General features: G+C 55.7%; 1 protein-coding gene across 1 annotated transcript in view; it reads right to left on the bottom strand.

Moving 5' to 3' along the window:
• Positions 1-8,786: 8,786 nt before the first annotated feature.
• SLC6A11 (solute carrier family 6 member 11) overlaps positions 8,787-19,708 on the bottom strand; it is a 125,270-nt gene continuing 114,348 nt past the window's right edge. The window contains exons 10-14 of the mRNA NM_001206903.1: positions 18,963-19,100; positions 16,357-16,459; positions 15,535-15,635; positions 14,551-14,721; positions 8,787-11,191 (exon numbers count right to left, since the gene is read on the bottom strand). Coding sequence (NP_001193832.1) covers positions 11,039-11,191; positions 14,551-14,721; positions 15,535-15,635; positions 16,357-16,459; positions 18,963-19,100 — 666 coding nt within the window. The 3' untranslated portion in view covers positions 8,787-11,038. The remainder of the gene's footprint in view (positions 11,192-14,550; positions 14,722-15,534; positions 15,636-16,356; positions 16,460-18,962; positions 19,101-19,708) is intronic.

The following is a 19,708-nucleotide window of genomic DNA, read 5'->3' as shown; positions in this document are numbered from 1 at the left end:
TCCATCCATCATGGGCAATGGCTAGAACCTGGGATACCTTGAGCCGACTCCCAATTTTAAGGAGGAAGAAACAGATTTATGGAGCGGGGGGAAAAAAAAACAAAAAACTTTTCCATGATCACACACAGGACTAGTATAGTAGAAATAACCAGCATTAGACCTCTGCTCTATTATTCTAATTCATGGTTTCCCTTAACTCTGGCCAAGAGCCCTGAGCAGGCTCTGGCGTGCTGGGAAGCATAGACTTTGCCCTTGCAATGACCTTGGTTCAAATCCAGACTTCACCATGCCCTGGCAGGGCTGTGGTGGGTAAGCGATATCACCTCTGGGAGCCTCAGGAGCCTCACCAGCAAGCAGACACGAAATAGGTGCCAAAGATGACCGTGGTGTTTGCTCAAGGTAAGGTGTCCCAGGTACATGGCAATGTGCTCAGTAAAGGGAAACAATGATTATTAAAGTTCATCCCAGTATCCTGCCAGTACTGCACCAAGTACTGGTAGGAGCAGAGAAATCTCTGTGAGTTTGTATGTGTGCAAGAAAGAGAGAGGGAAGGTTAAAACTATGCTCCTTCGGCTCATGACCAATCATGACCACAGTATCTGGAAGCCCACTGTGAAAACCACCCTTCCCTAGGCACTATTTTGTTCCTTGCCTCCTTGAGAACAGAATTTTGCAGCGGAGGAAATAGAGGCCGGCGTGGGGAGGCGGGGGGTGGGGGACGTGACCTCCCCATGTGCCACCGGCGGTGGAGGCAGAATGAGGAGCCCAGCCCGGCTGTGCTGCACCCCCTCGCGGGCCCAGGGTCTCTGGGTGCTGGTGGGTGGCAGGGCCACGGTCCCCGGAGCGGGAGCACGGACGCCCCGGGGAGCCTGAGGAGGGGGCTGGGCGATGCGCTCGCCATCATCAAGGCGCAATCAGCGCTAATCAGCGTGTTCTTGAAATAGACCCAACTGGATGGGGGAAGCGAGCAGCCGCCTGGGTTTGTATAGCGGCAATCAAGAGGGAGGCAATTTTAGATCTGCGGGAACAACAGCTCTTTGTCCGCGCGCAGGGACTTTGCCGAGCTCTGCGGAGCCCACTGCGGCTTGGAGATAAAAAACACCCCATCGGGGGCTGCAGCTGCCCCCGCCCAGGAAGGGGGGCGTTCAGGCAGTGGGTCCAGCTGCCTCCGGGGTGAAGTCCAAACTCTCCAGCACTTTGGCTGGGCCCCTACTATGTACTGGGTGCACAGAGGGCTGCTTTTTTGGTGACCAGTGGGCTCCATTTTGGGCTTCACAGGTGGTGCTAGTGGTAAAGAAACCGCCTATCAATGCAGAAGACATAAGAGACACGAGTTCGATCCCAGGGTCTGGAAGATCCTCTAGAGGAGGGCATGGCAACCCACTCCAGTATTCTTGCCTGGAGAATCCCATGGACAGAGGAGGCTGGCGGGCTACAGTCCAGGGGGTCGAAAAGAGTCAGACAGGACTGAAACGACTTAGCGTGCAGGGACAGGGCTCTATTTTACAAGAGGCGGGGTGGGTGGTGGAGGCTCAGTGAGGTGGGGGGGTTTCATCGTGGGTCACCCGGCTGGTAAGTGGCTGAGCTGGGATGGAAATCCAGTCTATCCGACGACAGACCTTGAGGCTCTTCCTTTTATAGGGGACCTTCTGACCCTAGGAGACCTTATCCTGAGTTAAGCCAACACCCTGATGGGACTCTCAGGCCTTGAAAATATGTCAAAGCCTGCGGATAACTGGTTCCAGTCTGCAGATGAGGCAAACTGAGGCTCAGAGAGATAGAGAGACTTGCTCAAGGTCATCCAGATGATGTACGTGGTAGAGCAAGCCAGTGTGGGTGCTCCCTCGTGTCCAACTCTTTGTGACCCCATGGACTGCAGCCCTTCAGTCTCTTCTGTCCATGGAATTCTCCAGGCAAGAATACTGGAGTGGGTTGCCATTTCCTACTCCAGAGGATCTTCCCGACCTAGGGATCGAACCCGCATCTCCCACATCGCAGGCTGATTCTATAAGGCAGAGCCACCTGGGAAGTTGAGGAGCCACTGAAAGAGAAACGCCTCTGAGGCCCGCCCACCTGCCCGCCGGCCCCGCCCACCTGCCCACCGGCCCCGCCCGCCTCAGTTGGCGCTGTTGCCCAGGCGCCTCTCCTCACGGTCCAGGTCCTGCACCTCCAAGACCTGCACTTTGGGATCCCTTCTTTCGCACCGAAAGTTAAACGGCCCATGGGGGTCCTCAAACAGCCCGTGGTCAGTCTCCGAGTAGTCCTGGTAGCCCTGGCAAAGTCTGGGGTGGGTTCCGACTGGGAAGTGGTAGAGCCAGCGCTCAAACCCGTGTCTGTGAGATGCCAGAGCCTCTTGAAATCAGTAAGCTCTGGGTTTCTCCAAGGGCCCAGCCAGCGCCACAGCCACCATGAAGCTTTCCCTGCCAATCTGGGGCTGCCCCTCTGAGTGATGCTTGGTTGTGGAACCGGCCTGGTGGTCGGGTATGGCTGGCTGGAGAACTTTTGGGGTTTTGGTGGCCCAGCATCATTCCCTCTCTCTGTCAGGACTGATGCCCCCTGATTTCCCATTTTGGGGAGTAACTCCCAGGCAGAAGGAAACCTCCCTGACAGCCAGCGGTCAGTCAGGGGCTCTAACAGGGCTGATGGGCAGGATCTCAATGGGGGAACACAGCAGAGAGGCAGGGTGCGGACCAGGCAAGAGGCCACAGCAGCGGCCAGGGGAGGGCAGATGGTCCAGGGAAGTGGCTGGAGCGGAGGAAGTGAGTGGATCTGAGAGGTTTCCAGGAGCAAGTTCTGAGGAGACCAGCTGACTGGTGGAATGTGGGGAGTGAGGAGAGAGTCTCACTTGACCCACTGGCTCCACACCCCAGGCATCCCTGACTCCCCTCACAATCCCAGGAAATCCTACCTTCAATATATGGCCACAATCTGATCACATCCACCCTTCTCTGTCTCCTTACCTCTTGCCTACATGACACTCCTCACTGATCTCCCCACTCCCACCCAATCCCCCCGACAGCAGCCAGATGGTCTTACTGAAACAGAAGTCAGGTTATGTCCCTCTTCTGCCCAGTTGGCTCACATCTGTCCCAGCCTCCCAGCTGGTGACCTGCCCACCACCTCTCACTTCCTTTCTACACGGTCCCCTTGCTCCCCACGCTTCAGCCATGCTGGCTGCCTCCTCACTCTGGAAACAGTGCAGATAAGCACTCATCCCAGGGCCTTTGCACATGCTGTTTCCTCAGCCCCAGAACACTCTTCCCCAGACAGGCCCTAGACAGGCTCCGGACACGCCAGACTCCCTTCTCCTTTCTACTTTCCCTTGCCCTGATCATCTTATTTAAAATTCCAACACCACTCCACACTCCTGGGCCCTCCTGATACTTCCTCCCTATTTTATTTCTAGCCCTATCATTTATCATCTTATATACTATCTATTTTTACTCTTCAAAATATTTATTGTCATCTTGTAATAACCTACAATGGAAAAGAATCTGAAAAAGCATACACACACACACACACACACACATAACCGAATCATTTTGCCATACACTTGAAACATAAATCACCTAGACTTCAATTTAAAAAAATCACTGTCTGGTCCTCCCATTAGAATGTAAGCATCATGAGGGCAAAGGCACTGTGGGTCCTCAATCAATATTTGCTGAGTGAAGGAAGTGGTTAGAGGGCGGTGTCATTTGTTGAGATAGGGAGGAATGGACTGGTGGGTGTGGGTGTTGGAGGAGATGAATTCACCTGGGAAATCTGAGTCTGAAATGTCCCTATGGGCACCCAGGAGCAGCTATTCAGAAAGCAGTAAAAAAATCTAAGCAAAGACCTTAGTTTCTTCATCTGTAAATTGGGCTGATAACCTCAGCTCCCTCAGTGGGTGTGTGTGTGGGGAGGGTAGGTCCGTTGAGATACGAGGGCGGCAGCACTTAGCACACAGGCAGTCCTCAACAAAGCGTGGCTTCCTTGCTCGTGTGTTTCCTTCTCCCTTCCAAGAGCTATGACAAGTTTGCTGTGACAAGTTCCCTGCGACAGGCATGAAGCCGCCGGCATGTCCATAAATGTTTGGAGGATTATGTGGCCTGGAGGAGGGGTCCTGCCCCCTTTGCTTCTCCCCCTTCCTGAGGTTCAGCTCACAGGGTGCCCAGAGGCCCCAGCAGAGGCTGGAGCTGAGGTTGAGGACCGTGTGCAGTGGCAAACCCCCCCCTTCTTCCTGTCATCATTTCTTCCAACCACATGGGAATCATTTTCCATTCCCTGTGGGCCTGCATTTGTAACCAATGTCCCAGTGGTGAGGGGAGGATTTTTAAAAATAGCTTTATTGATTTTATTTTTTGGAAGATAAAAGCAATAGATGTTCTTTGTTAAAGGAAAAATTAGATAGTATAGAAAGAAGAAAATTAAAATCAGCCCAAACTTTATCACCCAGAGATAATCATCATCTACATTTCAGGATTTGGCCTTCTCATTTCTGTGCTATGTCTTCGTGTCCAAATGGGTTTGGGGCAGGACCCCGGGGCAGATGGAGCAAGGTGGGGACCGCAGGGAGGTGGGACAGGTACCAGGGCAGGTAACTGGTGTCGGGGCCTGTGTAATTGCTGGTACATGGTCAGAGCAAACCCAGTCTGTCTCACGTGCCACATCAGCGCCTGAGAAGCTGCCTTGCACTCCTCAGATTTTATCATCATTTGCATATTCACCTCACCACAACCCCTATTATATCTTTAATACCTTTCCTGTTTGTCTGAAGCTCTATAAAACAAACACCATATAGCCACTATCTCATTTAATCTCTAGAATAACCAAAAGAGCGAGTTCCTGTTATTAGTTCCATTTCACAGATGAAGAGACTGAGGCCCAGGGAGGCTAAATGACTGTCCGAGGCATGGCGTGAGTTCAGAGCCAGGATCCAGGTCTCCTGATACCAGCATGCTGAGCAGAGCTACACATAACAAGAAGCACATTCTTTTCATGTGCCAGACACACACTCTCAACATCCCTGCCAGAGGGGCTGATTCTGTCCATCTGTCCAGTTGCACAGATGAGGAAACTGAAGTCAGAAAGGTGAGGTCATTTGCCTAAGGCCACACACCCAGGGCTGTTGAGAATTGAAGGCAGGTGTGTCCGGCTGCAAACAGGAGCTCTGAATGGGCTGGGATAAGAAGGGTGACTGTTCTGTCATGGGCAGCCTCTTTGTCCCTCATCTGGGCACCCAGGGTGGAGCCTCAGGATTGTCTCGATTCTAGTCTCTGCTCCGGTCCTGACCTCACTGGTCACGGCCTGGACCACAGGGAGGGGGCTTGGGTTTAGCAACAGCACCACCTGGTGGCTGATTCTGCCACCAGAGCCCATCTGAGCCCAGGACTCTGGGTGGGAGGGCAGTGATGGAGCGGTGGGGGAAGCCCCCTAGCTCATTCTCCTGCGTTGGAGCCCTGGGTCACCCAACAGTTGCCTGATATATAGAAGAAACAGGGGCTCTGGGTTTTGTAAACCTGGCTTTGAATTCCAGCTCAGTCTGTGTGATGTCAGCCAAGCTCCTCTACTCATTTCTCTTGAGTTTGGACTTTGAGTTTTCACATCTGTAAAGTGGGTATGAACCGCAGTCGCAGGGTAGTTCTGAGGCTGATGGAAAATACCTGCTTCCCCTCACAGTCACCCACAGATAACGCCCAGACCCTCTTTCAGGCTTCTCCTTAGTCACCCGGCTAAATGGGGCCCAAGCTTCTGTCCAGACCAGGCTAAGAGAGACTTTCCGTTCTAGAAACGGCTCACTTGGGGAAGATACTCAAAAGGAAGGCAGAGAAAATCCACGGGACAACAAGAAAAATCGAGTGTTGTCTAGAACTGGTCTGACACACTGGTGGGGGCGGCAGGGGGTGGTGGTTTCTCTGGGAGAGCCAAGCTTGGTGCACTCTCTCAAGGTCAAAGTTGCCTGCTGAGTCCTTTGCCCAGACCCACCTTGCCCGCCACCTTAAGTGGTCTGCAGTCTGGCTGGCTTCCCCATCACTGCCAGGCGGGCAGGCCCACCTTTGTTCACATTCACATCAGGCTCAGTTTCCCCACCCAACTCCTGAAAGCACTTCCGAGCATCCCTCCTCCCCTTCTTCAAGGCTGCACCCTGCAGGGTGCTCTTCAAAAGCACGCTTTCCACACTGCGACCCCAAGAGTCCCCCTAGAATGCTAGATGGCTCCAAAGTCCCCCAGTAATGACCAAGATATTTTTATAGCTCCTGATGCATGCGTGCTAAGTCGCTTCAGTCATGTCCAACTCTTTGTGACCCCATGGACTGTAGCCGGCCAGGCTCCTCTGCCCATGGCATTCTCCAGGCAAGAATACTGGAGTGGGTTGCCATGTCCTCCTCCAGGGGATCTTACTGACCCAGGGATCGAACCCATGTCTCTTACGTCTCCTGCATTGGCAAGCAGGTTCTGTACCACTAGTGCCACCTGGGAAGCCCGTAGCTCCTGATGACCTCAGTAACTCTGACTTGCTCTTCAGTGCTCCTCCACTTCCCCCAGTAATCCCCTATACACAGGAGTACGGGTCCCCTCCAGTACTCTGAACCCCTTCGAACTCCCAAAGGGCTCCATCACTCACTCATGGCTTCACATAGCTCTGCTGCATCCCTAAAGACCCCCAACCTCACTCTTAGGTGCCCAGGGATCCCAATGGTCCCTTCAAACATCCCTCTTGTCCATCTCAGTGAACCCAGTGGCAGGATATCATTCCTGGGAAACTCTGGAGACTTCCAGAGGTGCCAAGTACCAGCAAAGGGGTTTCAAGGCTCCTGAAGACCCTCGGACTTGCCCCAATGGGCCTCCCGCCATCACTCATCCTTGATGGGCCTGAGTGACCCGTCAGTGCCAGTGAGGCACTCAGCGCTCTCCAAAGGGGGAGTGTGGGAAGCGCGTGGGCCCTGCAGCCAGGCACCCCGGGGCTGTTGCTCAGCCGGCATCCAGTGCTAAGACCCAGGCAGCCAACCTGACTTCCCAGAGCCTGTGTGCTCGTTGGTGGAACGTGACCACCGTGCCAACCTACAAGGGGATTGAGGGAAGGCAATACCTACGGGAGGGCCAGCATGGTGTCCAGCACCAGGAGGTCTTCACTGCCTGCTCACTGCCTGTCCCAAGCGCCCCCTTCTCAGGCTAGCTGAGCACTTGCTCGCAGAAGCCCCCGCTCCTGGAAGCACATGCTCTGTGTGAGGACCTGCACTGATGCCGGCGTTACCCAAACCCCTCACTCCGAGACACGGGAGGGGCCACTGCACAGGATCTGAGTGGGTTTAAGAGCCAACCAGTGCTGGTGGGGGAGGGACTCTGCTCTTCACCATGTTTCCCCAAAGATGTCTTCCTGCCGCTGCCTTTGCTCAGGCTGTTCCCCATCTCAAATGGGCTTCCCTGCCAGCAAGTTCTCTCCATCCCTCACCATGCAACTCCAGTCCCCAGCCCCTGGTTAAGTGCTTGGGCGTGTGGGCCCCGTGCAGACCTGGCAAACGGCGATCCTACTCGGCTCCTCCACTTTCCACGAGGCGTATCTGGTGTCTTTTTTTTTTGTAAGTTGTGCAGCATGTGGGATCTTAGTTCCCAGATCAGGAATTGAACCCTCATTCCCTGACTTGGACGCTCAGAGTCTTAACCACTGGACCACCAGGGAAGGCCCTGGTGTCATTTTGGGGGGGGGAGCAGATTATTTACAGTTTCTGAACATTAGTTCCTTGTATTAAGCAACGAGATGAATAAATCTTACCTGTTAGGTTTGTTGTGGGGCTCAGACAAGGTAATGCCGGCGTGACCCCTGGAACATAGTGGGTGCTCAATAAACTGTCCTGCTCCTGCCCCTGGCACTCCCTGAGTGCTCGTCCCTGGCACACTCTGCCCTGCAGTCTCTCGTGCGGGGTGGCTCTGACAGTCCACCTAGCCTGACGCTGAGGGCGGCGCCTGTGTGGCTCCAGCCAGTCGCCTTCATGAAGTGGACCTTATTCTAAAGTGAGAGAGAGAAGGCCAGGAGTTGGCAACAGAGTCTGACTCGGCTCTCTACGGGGTCAGGAGGTGCCCAGGCCAAGAGCTCGCTTGAGTTTTCACAGCCTGAGAGGGTGCCAGGAGCTGAGTACGAGACAGGAGGGTAGAGGACTTCTGGGGGAACCCTGAGCCAGTTATGTTTCCTCTCTGGGTCATATTTTCTTCACCACTCTACTGACGGCCAAGCCAAGGCCCAGACAAGTGGGCAGCCTTGCCCAGGGCCACACTGCGGAGCTCAACTGGCTGGAGAAGACCGGCCAAGGCAAAGAGCTTCTCCCTCTACACGCCCAGTCTGGAGCGGCACAGACACCGTTCCATGTGACTAGGAAGGGCAGAAGCACCCAGACAAAGGGCTCTTCCACTTGTCTCAGTACCCCTAGTCCTGGGTCCACGCAGGGAACATGTGGAGTGCTCGATAGAACCCACCGAACACCAAACCCAACCCCATTTTCCAAAATTTGCAGCTCTCAGCCAACCTGGGGGCAGGAATAAACAAAGTGGGGTTGTGGCTGGATTAGAAAGACAACTCTTGTAAAGCACTTAGCAGACAGTAGCCATTCATTGTACGGTGATCACATGAAAGGCAGTGTGGGCTTCTGAAACAGCCTTGGGTGTTTCTAACTGATAACCCCCTCTGTTGAAACAACCACCCCCAAATATGGAACCCAGACGGTTTTGCAGGAATGTCACAGAAGTCAGAGAACCGGGAGAATCACCCGATGAGTTACAACCACTCCGCCAGGAAGAGCCACAGAGAGTTGGTTCATTTCTTTTAATTTTTAAAAATGAGTAAGCAGACAATCGTGTACCCTTTGAATACCCCATAAAAACGTTCATTATGCAAAACAGTACAACCTTTTTCAGTTTTTAATAATACTGTAAATATCTCAGAAAGGATGTATTGTTTCTAATGAATATCAAAAAGAGTCACCGTGATGACGTTTCGCCTGCCCCCACGTTTCCCTCCCTGCCCCCCGCCCCAAGTTACCCAGATACTAGTAGGAAATTATAAAAAGCGAAGAACAAAAGCCCTCCCTCCGCCCTGGCCTACGAGTCCCGTTAAGTGAGTGAAGTGTTGAGTGCCACACGAGCAGCTCGTCCCCAGCGAGGCAGAGGGGCAGTGCCTCGGTGACCACGGTGGGTGGGGAATCGGTAGCAGCAGAAGTGGGGAGACCCCGCCCCAGCCTGTTGTGAGAAGAGCCAAGGAGGGCAGACACAGGCAGGGGCTCAGCCAGGGCCCCGATCTTCCTGCATCCATTTCCGGGGTCCACCGGAGCAGACAGGTCAAGGAGATGCCAGGCTGTGTGTGCAAAAGGGGGGCCCTGGAACCAGACACCCCGACCTGCCTGGGTGGTGGCGGCGCTTGGCCTCTCTCTTAGCAAACGCGGGCTTCAGACGGGGACCGCTGGGGGCCGAGCAGCTGGGCGTTGGGGTGAATCAGACACGCAGGTTTATTCCAGGAAACTAAATCCTCTATTTGGAGAAGGCTTGCCTTGCCACCGCATAAGACTGGGCACAGAAAGTAGAAGGGTAAAGGATGCACCTTGCCTGTCCCCAGGTAACTCAGGATCCAAGGCAGAGGCTCGACATCAAAGCCCATTAAGGAAGAGAGGGACCAGCCAGGGAGGCCCGGAGCAGTGCCAGCTGCTGCCCCAGACCCTGGAGCTGTTTGAGGGAGGGAGGGGATGGGAGCCCAGGGCTCCACACCAGTGAGCTCTGAGGCTCCTCAGCCCTTGGCCAGAAAGGCAGGCGGGCCGGCTCCTGGGGAAAAGGTAGAGGAGAAGCCTTGTGAAAATCCCAGGACTCTGCTGGTGGCAGGAATGGTGGGCAGGGACGGGGGCAGTCACAGGAATGCAGGCAAGGGAAGAGGGCAGGGGGATGCCCAGAGGGAGAGACGAGGTCGGGGGATGAAGAAGGGGCCGAAGGACGAAACCTAACTCCAGGCCCAACCACAGCTCTGACCCAGGAGGCTGGTGGGGGGTCACATGGTGCAGACCCCGCAGGGGCAGTGGTAGGACAGACAGCCACAAGGAGAACGGAGCCCAGGAACCATCAGCCAGGCACCTCCAGCCAGCCTGCTGAGGAGGAAGGAGAGGCAGAGCCGAGAGCGCGAGCAGATGGCCCGGAGGAGCCCTGCCGTCTGCGGGGCCAAGGACCAGGCTGGTCTCCACGGGAGGGAACCTCTTACAAGCCTCATGGTTTCCAGGATAAACTTGCTTTAAAGAAGGGAGTGACGAGTGGAAAGTCTTGAGGAGAATCCAAGATCAACAGCAGGTCTGCACGCCCAGGAGGCATGCAAAGGATCCCGGGAGAGGTGCGGCCAGGCCAGGCAGAAACCCCCAGAGCTCACCTGACCCAGCTGTCCCCACGGGGGAGACCCAGGAGGGCTGGGAAGAGCCCAGGTCACTCGGTGGGACCAGGGCAGAGGGGGGCCTGCCGCCCAGGAGTCCTGAGTAGGCCGGGACGTTTTCTTCTCTGACACAGCTTCGCTGTCTGCAAACCCACCAGCTCGGGAAGCCGGGGAGGATGGGCAAGGGAGGGGCTTCAGGTGGCTTGGAGACAGACAGACTGGCCTGATGCAGGGCACGGACAGGTCGGTTCAGAGGCTGACGGAGGAGGCAGACGTCGCTCCTACCCGCTCACCCCATAGCCCGAGGATAAAAAATTCCGGTCCTATGGTACGACTTCTTCCTAACCCCAGGGAATGCTGGTTACACCCTCCTCTCATGAGAAGTCCCTGTATAGGGTTATCTCTTCGCATCGTTACTCTCACAGCAGTTGGGGGGATGGGACGAAGAAGGGGCATGACTTGAAACCAGAGTGGGCACGGCCACCTTAAAATTAACTTGTTAATAAATCCTGTGCAAAAAAAACAAAACAAAAACAAAACAGAAACGAGCAAGCCTCTACCATTAGGTGAAGTACGCGGTTCAGGTGTTCATTTGTACACACGGCGGTGGACGGCAGGGGGCGAGGAGCAGGAGGAGGGACATCGAGGTGGCAGGGGCGCTCAGAAGTGCGTCTCCTTCTCTGTAATTGCCGCAACGGTCCCATCGCCCTTGAGTTTGGCGTCACAGTCATTAACCGCCACCGTCCGTGGGCCTGCCCCAAGCATGCCCCGCATTTTCAGGTCGGCGCTGGGGATCATCAACTTGCGGAATCTCTACACGGTTGGAGAGGAAAAGAGCTGTCTGAGAAGGCTGTTGGAGTCCCTGGGGGGCCCTGCCTCAGCGCCTCCCAACTGCACGGCGGACACCTTGGGGGGCAGGGGGGCATGGAAACGGCAGGCCAGGCTTGGAGTTCTGCCCTGGGCGATGCGTCGACCTGGAGATCTATTTCCTGCCCCCACCCCGGGACATGGGGACCACAGGGTACCAGCGCTGGGTGACGAAGGAGATGATGAACGGAGTTGACTGCCCTGTACCTGGCCCGCTGCAGGTGACCAGGACGCAGGAGCTGTACCCAGGCCTCATCCTTCCTTCCTGGGCAGACTGAGGCTGGGGTCTGAGTCCCTGCTTGGCCTCGCTGTGTGTGGGGCCAGTCACCTAACATCACTGAGCTGCGCTGTCCCACCTGTGAGATGGGCCAGCTGTTCCTCCTGGGGACTCTGCTGTGAGGGTGAGCTACAGCACCTCCAGGGCCGTTTATACAGTGGTCTCTACATAAATGGCAGAGAAGGCAATGGCACCCCACTCCAGCACTCTTGCCTGGAAAATACCATGGATGGAGGAGCCTGGTGGGCCGCAGTCCATGGGGTCGCTAAGAATCCGACACAACTGAGCGACTTCACTTTCACTTTCCACTTTCATGCATTGGCGAAGGAAATGGCAACCCACTCCAGTGTTCTTGCCTGGAGAATCCCAGGGGCAGCCTCATGGGCTGCTGTCTATGGGGTCACACAGAGTCGGACACGACTGAAGCGACTTAGCAGCTGCATAAATGGGTATGTTTCCCATAGAAGGCCATCATCATGTCCATCATCCCCGTCGAGGGAACAGGAGGTGTGTGTCTGAAGATGGAAACGTTCTCGCTAAGGCCCCAACCCCGCAGAGTGGCCGGCAGTGTGCTGGGCAGACAGGGTGGCCATCATCCACTCTACCCCGGACACGTGCTCCTGCCTCTTGATCCTGCCTGGCACCCTCCCCCCCAACCTCAGCCTCATGTGCACCTCCAGAAGACGTCAGGCCAGGATTTGGGAGGTCGTTCCTGGGGCCTTTCCCCAGGAAGGCTGGAAGGACTTTGGGGTGCTGGTTTCTTACGATCAAGGGTCTGTTTTCATGTTCAGATTCTGCCATGCCTAATAGGCTGGGCTTATTCTGCCCAAAAGGGATTAACCGGCAGGATGCCCCTCTTCCCTCCATAATACCATCATGCGGAGCATCTCCTAGGTGCCAGGCAAGGCGCTAGGATCTTGACACAGGACAGGAGCTGGGAGCATAGGCTTTGGAGCCAGGTCCAGCCGGGCTGGACTCCCAGTTCCACCGCTTCACTGAGGCAAGAACTTAACCCCCTGCATCTCAGTCTCTCATCTGTCAAAGAGGTTCACAGTGGCACCTGCCTCGAGTGTCATTCTCCTGAGGTGTCCTCAGATTTGTTGACCTGTGCATGGCTCTTAGCATAGACTACCCACCCTCATAGCAACTCTCTGACCCCCATCTTTCCTTCCAGATCCTTCTCATCAGCTGGCAGAAACTTCTGGAAATGCATGCATGTGTGCTAAGTGTCTTCAGTCATGTCTGACTCTTGACACCCTATGGACTTGTAGCCCGCCAAGCTCCTCTGTCCATAGGATTCTCCCAGGCAAGAAAACTGGAATGGGTTGCCATTTCCCTTTCCAGGGGATCTTCCCGACCCAGGAATAGAACCTGCATCACTTACATTTCCTGCACTGGCAGGCAGGTTCTTTACCACTAGCGCCACCTGGGAAGCCCCTCTGGAAATGGAGGGATGTGAACTCGCTGGCAGGGGTCAGCCAGGGCCAAGGTATTTGGGCTCCAGGGCAGCTCTCCTCTGCACACGCCTGGTCCCAAGTCAGAATCAACAACTGCCCTTGCCCTACATTCCCTGCAGGAGTGGAGGACCTGGCCTTGCTCTGGGGGCAGGAGCAGGCTGGAGAAAGGGACCTTCCCTCTTGGCTTGCTCCCCCTGGCTGGGTGCTGGCTCTTCTCTGGGTGGACAGGAAGGCTGGCTGGAGCTGACTCTGGGCTGGCACTCGCCTTGGGGGGCATCGCCACACAGGCTGCACATCTGTGAGACACAGCTCAGCCCCGAACCCCGGGGTGCTGCACTGGGGCTGGAACCAGGCAAGGGGTATGGGGCACGAAGGCACAGCCTCAGGGCACCTGCTCCACCACTCCAAGGCTGTGTGCCCTGGGGCAACTTGCTTCCCCTCTCTGTGCTCAGCTTCCTCACCTGTGACGTGGGGACAGGAAGCACCTCCACCTCACAGGACAGCTGTGAGGATTTGGCAGCCTACTGAGTGTTGACGGCTTAGAGCAGCGTCTGGCACGGAGCACACAGTTTGCAGAAGGGGCATGAAGCTGACTCAGACCTCCTGACCCCCAGCAGGTGGGAAAGGAGAGTGAAGAGGGAGAGGGGGTCCAGGCTATGACAGCCAGGGTCCAAATTCACTATACAACCAGGAGACCATGGGCAGCATGATTCCATTGGCAGGAAGTGCCCCAAAGATGCACATACAGAGAGATTTCTGGGTGTCTGGGGCTTGGGACAGGGCTTACTGGAAACAGACACTGGGAATCTTATGAATACCTAAAAATATATGTAAATAAATAAAAATGTTTGCAAATGGATTTATGGTGATGATGGCACGACACAGAACACTGCTACAAAAAATACGCCATTGAATCATACCAGAAATGGGTGAATTTTATGATACAGAAAACATATGTCAATAAAATTGTTGAAAATGGTTGGTTTGCTAATTCTTGGCAGTCTGATCTTAGGCAAGTGCCTGAATTTCTCTGAGGATAGAGAAGATGCAGAACAGAGAGAGCTCTGCACGATGACGGCACAGGATAGATGCCCCCAGATGTAAGACCCTCTCCCTGCGCCCTGGAAACGGGGTCCTTAATGAACGGGATCAACAGAATACCAAGAGCTGACACTTGGCCCCTCTCTCTCCCAAGTCCTGGCTCAAGTGCTGTCCCTCTGTGCACTCACTGAGTCCTCAAACCACCTCTGTAAGTGAGGCACTGCTGCTGACCCACTTTGCAGATGGGAAAACCGAGGCTAAACTCAGGGAAAGCAGCTCAATCTCCAGGCCTCAGCACAGCAGTACTGATCAACCCCTGTCATGGAGGAGCTGGCCGGGCTTCCCCAGAAGATACGTGCAGGGCACGTTCTCATCATGCCTGTGGCCCAGATAAGGAAGTGGGGACCCAGAGGCTCCCGGGGCCACACTCACACTCACCAGCACAGCCCTCCCCCGCATAGCCAGTCCCGCCCTGTGTCACACTCCTCCGCCGCCCCGCCCTCACTGACCCCTCCTCCCGGGCCGCTCACCTCTGGCAGCGTCCCCTCTGTCTTCCACACCTTGATGCAGACCCAGACCGGGATGCAGAGCATGGAGGACAGGGCCATGAGCCAGCCGATGCCGTAGCCCCAGGCGGGGTAGGTGTACACGTTGTTGTACTTGAGGGGCTTGTATTTGACCAGGAAGAAAATGAAGATGCCCTGCGGAGAGATGGGGAGAGGTCCCTGGGGCGGCCCTCAGCCTGGGTGCGGGCGGCCGGCAGGGGAGATGGTCGACCCTGTGCGGTGGCCTCGGAGAGGTGGCACCCTGCCTGTCCACAGCGAGAAGCACAGGGAACAGGCGGCACAGGTCCCAGGAGACCCTCCTTGACCCCCCCCCCCCAGGAGCCTGATCCCCAGCCTCTGAACACTCAGAAATTTTAATTTTTTTTCTAGCTACTTCTCAGGGCTGGTTTCAAAGCTGACTTTCAGAACTAAGATGGTTGGTGAAGATGCTCTGAGATCCTTCCAGTGCCAAGGACTGGGTGAAGAGCAGCGGTTTTGTTTCTTTAATTAAACATCCTTTCACCAAGGCCTCTCCGCAGTTTGGTCTGAGGGGCAGAGCGTGAGCCTCCCATTACCCTCAAGCTGTTGCTTCATTGTTAACAGCAGAGCCAGATGTCTTCATGCCTCAGTCCCCACAGAGGTGGGTGCCATCTGCCCAGGCCTGCGGGTTCAGAATCAGAGGCCCCAAGAAGAGAGGTGACTTGCTCACTGTCACACAGCAAGCTGGTGGCACGACTGGGGTCTTAGTGAGGCCCCCTGGCCCAGCCCAGAAACTGTACCCCCAAAAAACACGGGCTTGGAAAGGTGTCAGTTGCCTTGGACTTTCTGAGCGCACAGAGGGTCCCCCGCAGGGACATCACCTCCTAGTTTTGGCCTCGGTCAGGCCTGGGCTCTGGGGTGGAGAAGTGGGTTGGGGATGGAGAAGGAGGGGTGTGGTGGGCTGCAGGTGGCTCCTGGCAGCACCCTTACCGCACAGATCCCGGGGGTCACGACCTTCCAGCACCATTTAATGAGTGACAACGGCCGGTAGCCAATCATGTCCTCGATGTTATCATAGAAGCGGTTGCTTCCTGTCCAGAATAAAGCAGACAGGCACCCTGCTTTATTACGGGACACCCCAGAGAATTTCTGTACAAGCCTCAGAAGAGAGGCGATGAGTATCTGCGTTCCCTGGCAGGAGACAAATTGCGGCAGGGACCCTACTTACCGCTTAGAAACTACCAGGGTGTTAGCGATGTGCGGCGTTAGGATAAACTGTGGTGGAAGGGGCTCTGAAGAGACCCCTCCTGACTCAGTCAGGAGTTTCTGGGGAAAAGGTGGAAGGTGGTCGCTCTGAGCGCGGTCAGGCTGGCTGACCTGCATGGGTGGGGTGGGGGTCGGGGCTCAGACAGAAGGGCTGGTGGGTGTCTATTCACAAGCCCAGCAACTATCATCCACTCACTCAGTCTGGGGGACAGGAAGACCCAAAGGCAGGTGCTGAGGGCCGGTCACTGGGCTGGCTGGTTTGTCTACACTCCCTCCTACCGGGAGCCACAGTGATGACTACTCCATTATACAGGTGGGAAAACTGAGCCTCAGGGGCAGAAGGATGGACCCAAGGTTACAGTGCCTGAGCCTGGAACCCCTCCCTGTGCTGCAAAAGGGTATAGAAGCAGGAGGTCTTCCAACAGGAGGGAGAACCCAAGACATCCCTGAGAGGAAGAGGCTGATGGAGATGGAGACGGGCCACAGGGAAGCCCAGCCCACCCAGGTTCCGGGTGCTGGGGCGTGGCGGGCTCGGCCTCCACTCACCGTACACCCAGCCGATGCAGATGCACTCGAAGATGGCCACAAAGAGCAGGCACATTCCACTGGCGGCGTAGGAGTCAAAGAGCTGGAAGATGTACATACCGCCCTGCGGGGTGGGAGGACAGACGCAGGGAAGAGGGACAGACAGACATATGGGACAGCAGGGTTAGCCAGCTGGCTTCGGCGAGGGCGCCCCACCCTGCGGTCACCTCCCACCCTGGAGTCACGTCCACCAGGGCAGACTGGTCTCTCCAGCATTCTGAATGCCGCACCCACCACCCTTAGACACCCTCAGGGGTTGCTGGGATCTCAGAGGTTTGTCTTGTCTCTGGTCCCTGAATGCTAGACACAACCCAGAAAACTGGAGACCGGAGGTCGGGCGGGCTCAGCACCTCCCTCCGGGGGGCTGTGACGGCCTCCCCACAGGCCTCCCTGCCTCTAGCCGTGCCCTCTCCTACGCGTCCACACAGCAGCTTTCGTAGGTCCTGCCTCGTGCGGTCATAAGGCCGGTGCTACTGGTGTCCTCAGTGCGCACGCAGGGAAGTGGAGCCCCGGGGTGGTGAGAACACGCACTGCCGGTCACTACAGGTCACCCAGCCATGGGCCTGAGGCCCGGGCCCAGGCGTCCGGCCGCAGATCCTGTGACCTTCGCCACCCACCGCTTCACCTCCGTGGAGGAGCAGGTATTTGCAGACGATTTTTCCCCTAGAGCAGAGCTTTAAATGCATTTAAATGAGGGAGAAGATCCTGCCAGTAATTACTGAGTCTGCCACGGCCCATTTGGCAGGTTTAAATTCCCTGTGTGGTCACTCACAGACACGCCTCTGCAGAGGGCGGAGGTGGGTGTGTGGGGCCTGAGTGTCTGCTGATTCCTGGCCCAGGGCAGGCACAGTGCTGGCTCCCTGATGGGCCTGGGGCCCAGGGCCTGGGAGAGGGCTCTGTGAGCCAGGGTACCAGGGCCGGCCAGCCGGTGTCCAGGAGAACCCTCCACTGACGGGCCTGCTGCAAGCCAAGGATGCCCACGAATGCCTGCTTTTCCTGTAGCCCCACCAGCCTCTTGAAGGCATCAGCTAACCCCCCAATTTGTGCGTGACAAAAGACTTTACTTTGTGTAATTAATCAGCACTTAATGAGGCCCTGCTCACTGGTTGTGTGGAGAGAGGCAGGGGGGAAGTGTGGTACCCTTCATTTGCTCAAATGCTGATTATCACTCCCATTAATGTGACAATGAATAGGAGCAGGAATTATACACCCTGGGCCAGGCCCCAAGGGCACAGAATAGATCAAGGCCGGCTCCTGTTCTTGAGGACCTTGGGGCCTGGTCGGGCAGGTGAACAGACAGGTCACTGTAATGTCCAGATGGAGACTGGATCTAGCTTAGAATGAAGTCCTGGGTGGGAAGGAAAGCAGAGGAGGCTTCCAGGAGGAGGTGGCTTTTTTGAGTTGAGAGGCAGAGAATGACAAAGGTCAGCAGACCGACCTCAGTACCACATCAGCTGCTTTGACAGATTCTGAATTCCCTCACTTTTTCCATGTTCCTTACAAAACCCCTTTGTGTCTCCTGGCAATAGTTTTTTTGGTTATTTGGAGGGGGAGAGCGGCTTGGTTTTTAAAATTAATTAATTTTGTGAGTGTGGGTAAAAAGATACCTAATTTCGCCTTCCCAAGGTACTGAAGAAAGTATTTATTAGACAGGATGCTGCAGGAGGGAAGAGAATCATGGCTTTGTGAGACTGTCTGAATTTGGGGGTGTGTTGAGCCCCTCCTTGCCCACAGGCCTGGCAGACAAGAGGGGCCATGTGGAGGGTTGGAGCTAGAACACACAGCGCCTGAAGGCATCCCGGTTCCCCAGTGATGAAGTCTGTTCTGAACTTGAGGCCAGTGAAAGTCACTGGCTGAGGGTTCTCCGGCAGACAGTGCCTCCTTCACCCAGAAGTTTTACTAAAAGGGGTAGCCTGGGCATCTGGATGCTCATGGGCTCAGTTGCTCAGTCGTGTCCGACTCTTTGCGACCCCATGGACTGTAGCCCGCCAGGCTCCTCTGTCCATGGGGATTCTCCAGGCAAGAACACTGGAGTGGGTTGCCATGGCTGCTCATAATGACCAGGTAAACCCAGCCTTCCTCACTGTGAGTTTTATTCCTTCTGGCGGTGGAGACCTGGAGCCGAGCACTTATACAAGTGCTGGATGAGAACTTCCATGGAGTCTCATGATGACTCATTACGAACACGAGAACACAGAGTCGCTGAGAAGTGCCGGACCTGGAGGCAGGGTCACCCAGCCAGTCAAGGCCAGAGCTGAGATGTGATGTCAGATCCGCCTAACCCAAATGTGTCCATGCTAAGTCCCTTCAGTTGTGTCCGACTCTTCACAGCCTCATGGACTGTAGTCCACCAGGCTCCTCTGTCTATGGGGTTCTCCAAGCAAGAATACTGGAGTGGGTTGCCATGCCCGCCTCCAGGGGATCTTCCCGACCCCGGAATCAAACTCGCGTCTCTTATGTCTCCTGCACTGGCAGGAGGGTTCTTTACCACTAGCACCACCAAAGCCCAGGTACTTACCCCTCGTGTTACCCTGTCCACGTCACTTACCTGTGTGGCTATCACTCACCTCCGTTAGCATCACAAGGCCCAGAAAGTAGGAGGTGACCGACAGGGCCAGGATGAGCAGCTCCCGCCGATAGCCCCTCCGGAAGACCTTGGGGTACATGTCTACCACAGCGGTCACCAGGCTCTCCACACACACGAACTGGACGGGGCAGAAATGATGGTGTGAAGCCCCAGAGAAAGGCCATTAGAGGCCCTGGCTCCAGGCAGACACAGCAGCCCTAAAGCCTGGGCTTCCCTCCCCGCCGGGCCTCACCTTCATTGCCACACTTCCTCACCCTGACGGAGGATCCAGGAATAACAACAGTATCCCCCGCACTTACAGAATGTCAGCAGGCCCATTCAACACAAGAGGACCCTGAGGCTCAGAGAGGGAAGGTGACCAGCCCAAAGTCTCTCAGCTAGGAAGCAGGAGAGTCAGGCCTTGAGATGAGGTCTCCTGACTCTAAAGCTAGAATTCCTTCTCCCTTATGCTGCCAGTCATGTGCCCATGCGCTGGGCCTTGTTCTGGGGTGGACGAAATAAATGAGATCCAGTCTTGGCCTGGGAAGCAAGATGGCAGTTTGGGTAACTGTCTTGAGAGCTGAGGGCTCTGATCAGTCTGTGGGGGCCTGACTTACTTCATCCTCCAGGCCCGTGACAGTGCCCCTGCCCTTTGCTTCTGGAGGGCAGGTGGCCTTCTGCTGGGGGGAGGGCAATCAGGGGAGCTAATACCCAGCTCTTGTGTTTGGGCAGGTTTAGATGGCAGAG

The sequence above is a fragment of the Bos taurus genome, chromosome 22 (assembly GCF_002263795.3).
Source record: "Bos taurus isolate L1 Dominette 01449 registration number 42190680 breed Hereford chromosome 22, ARS-UCD2.0, whole genome shotgun sequence".
Lineage (NCBI taxonomy): Eukaryota > Metazoa > Chordata > Mammalia > Artiodactyla > Bovidae > Bos > Bos taurus.
This window is presented reverse-complemented; position numbering and strand designations above follow the sequence as displayed.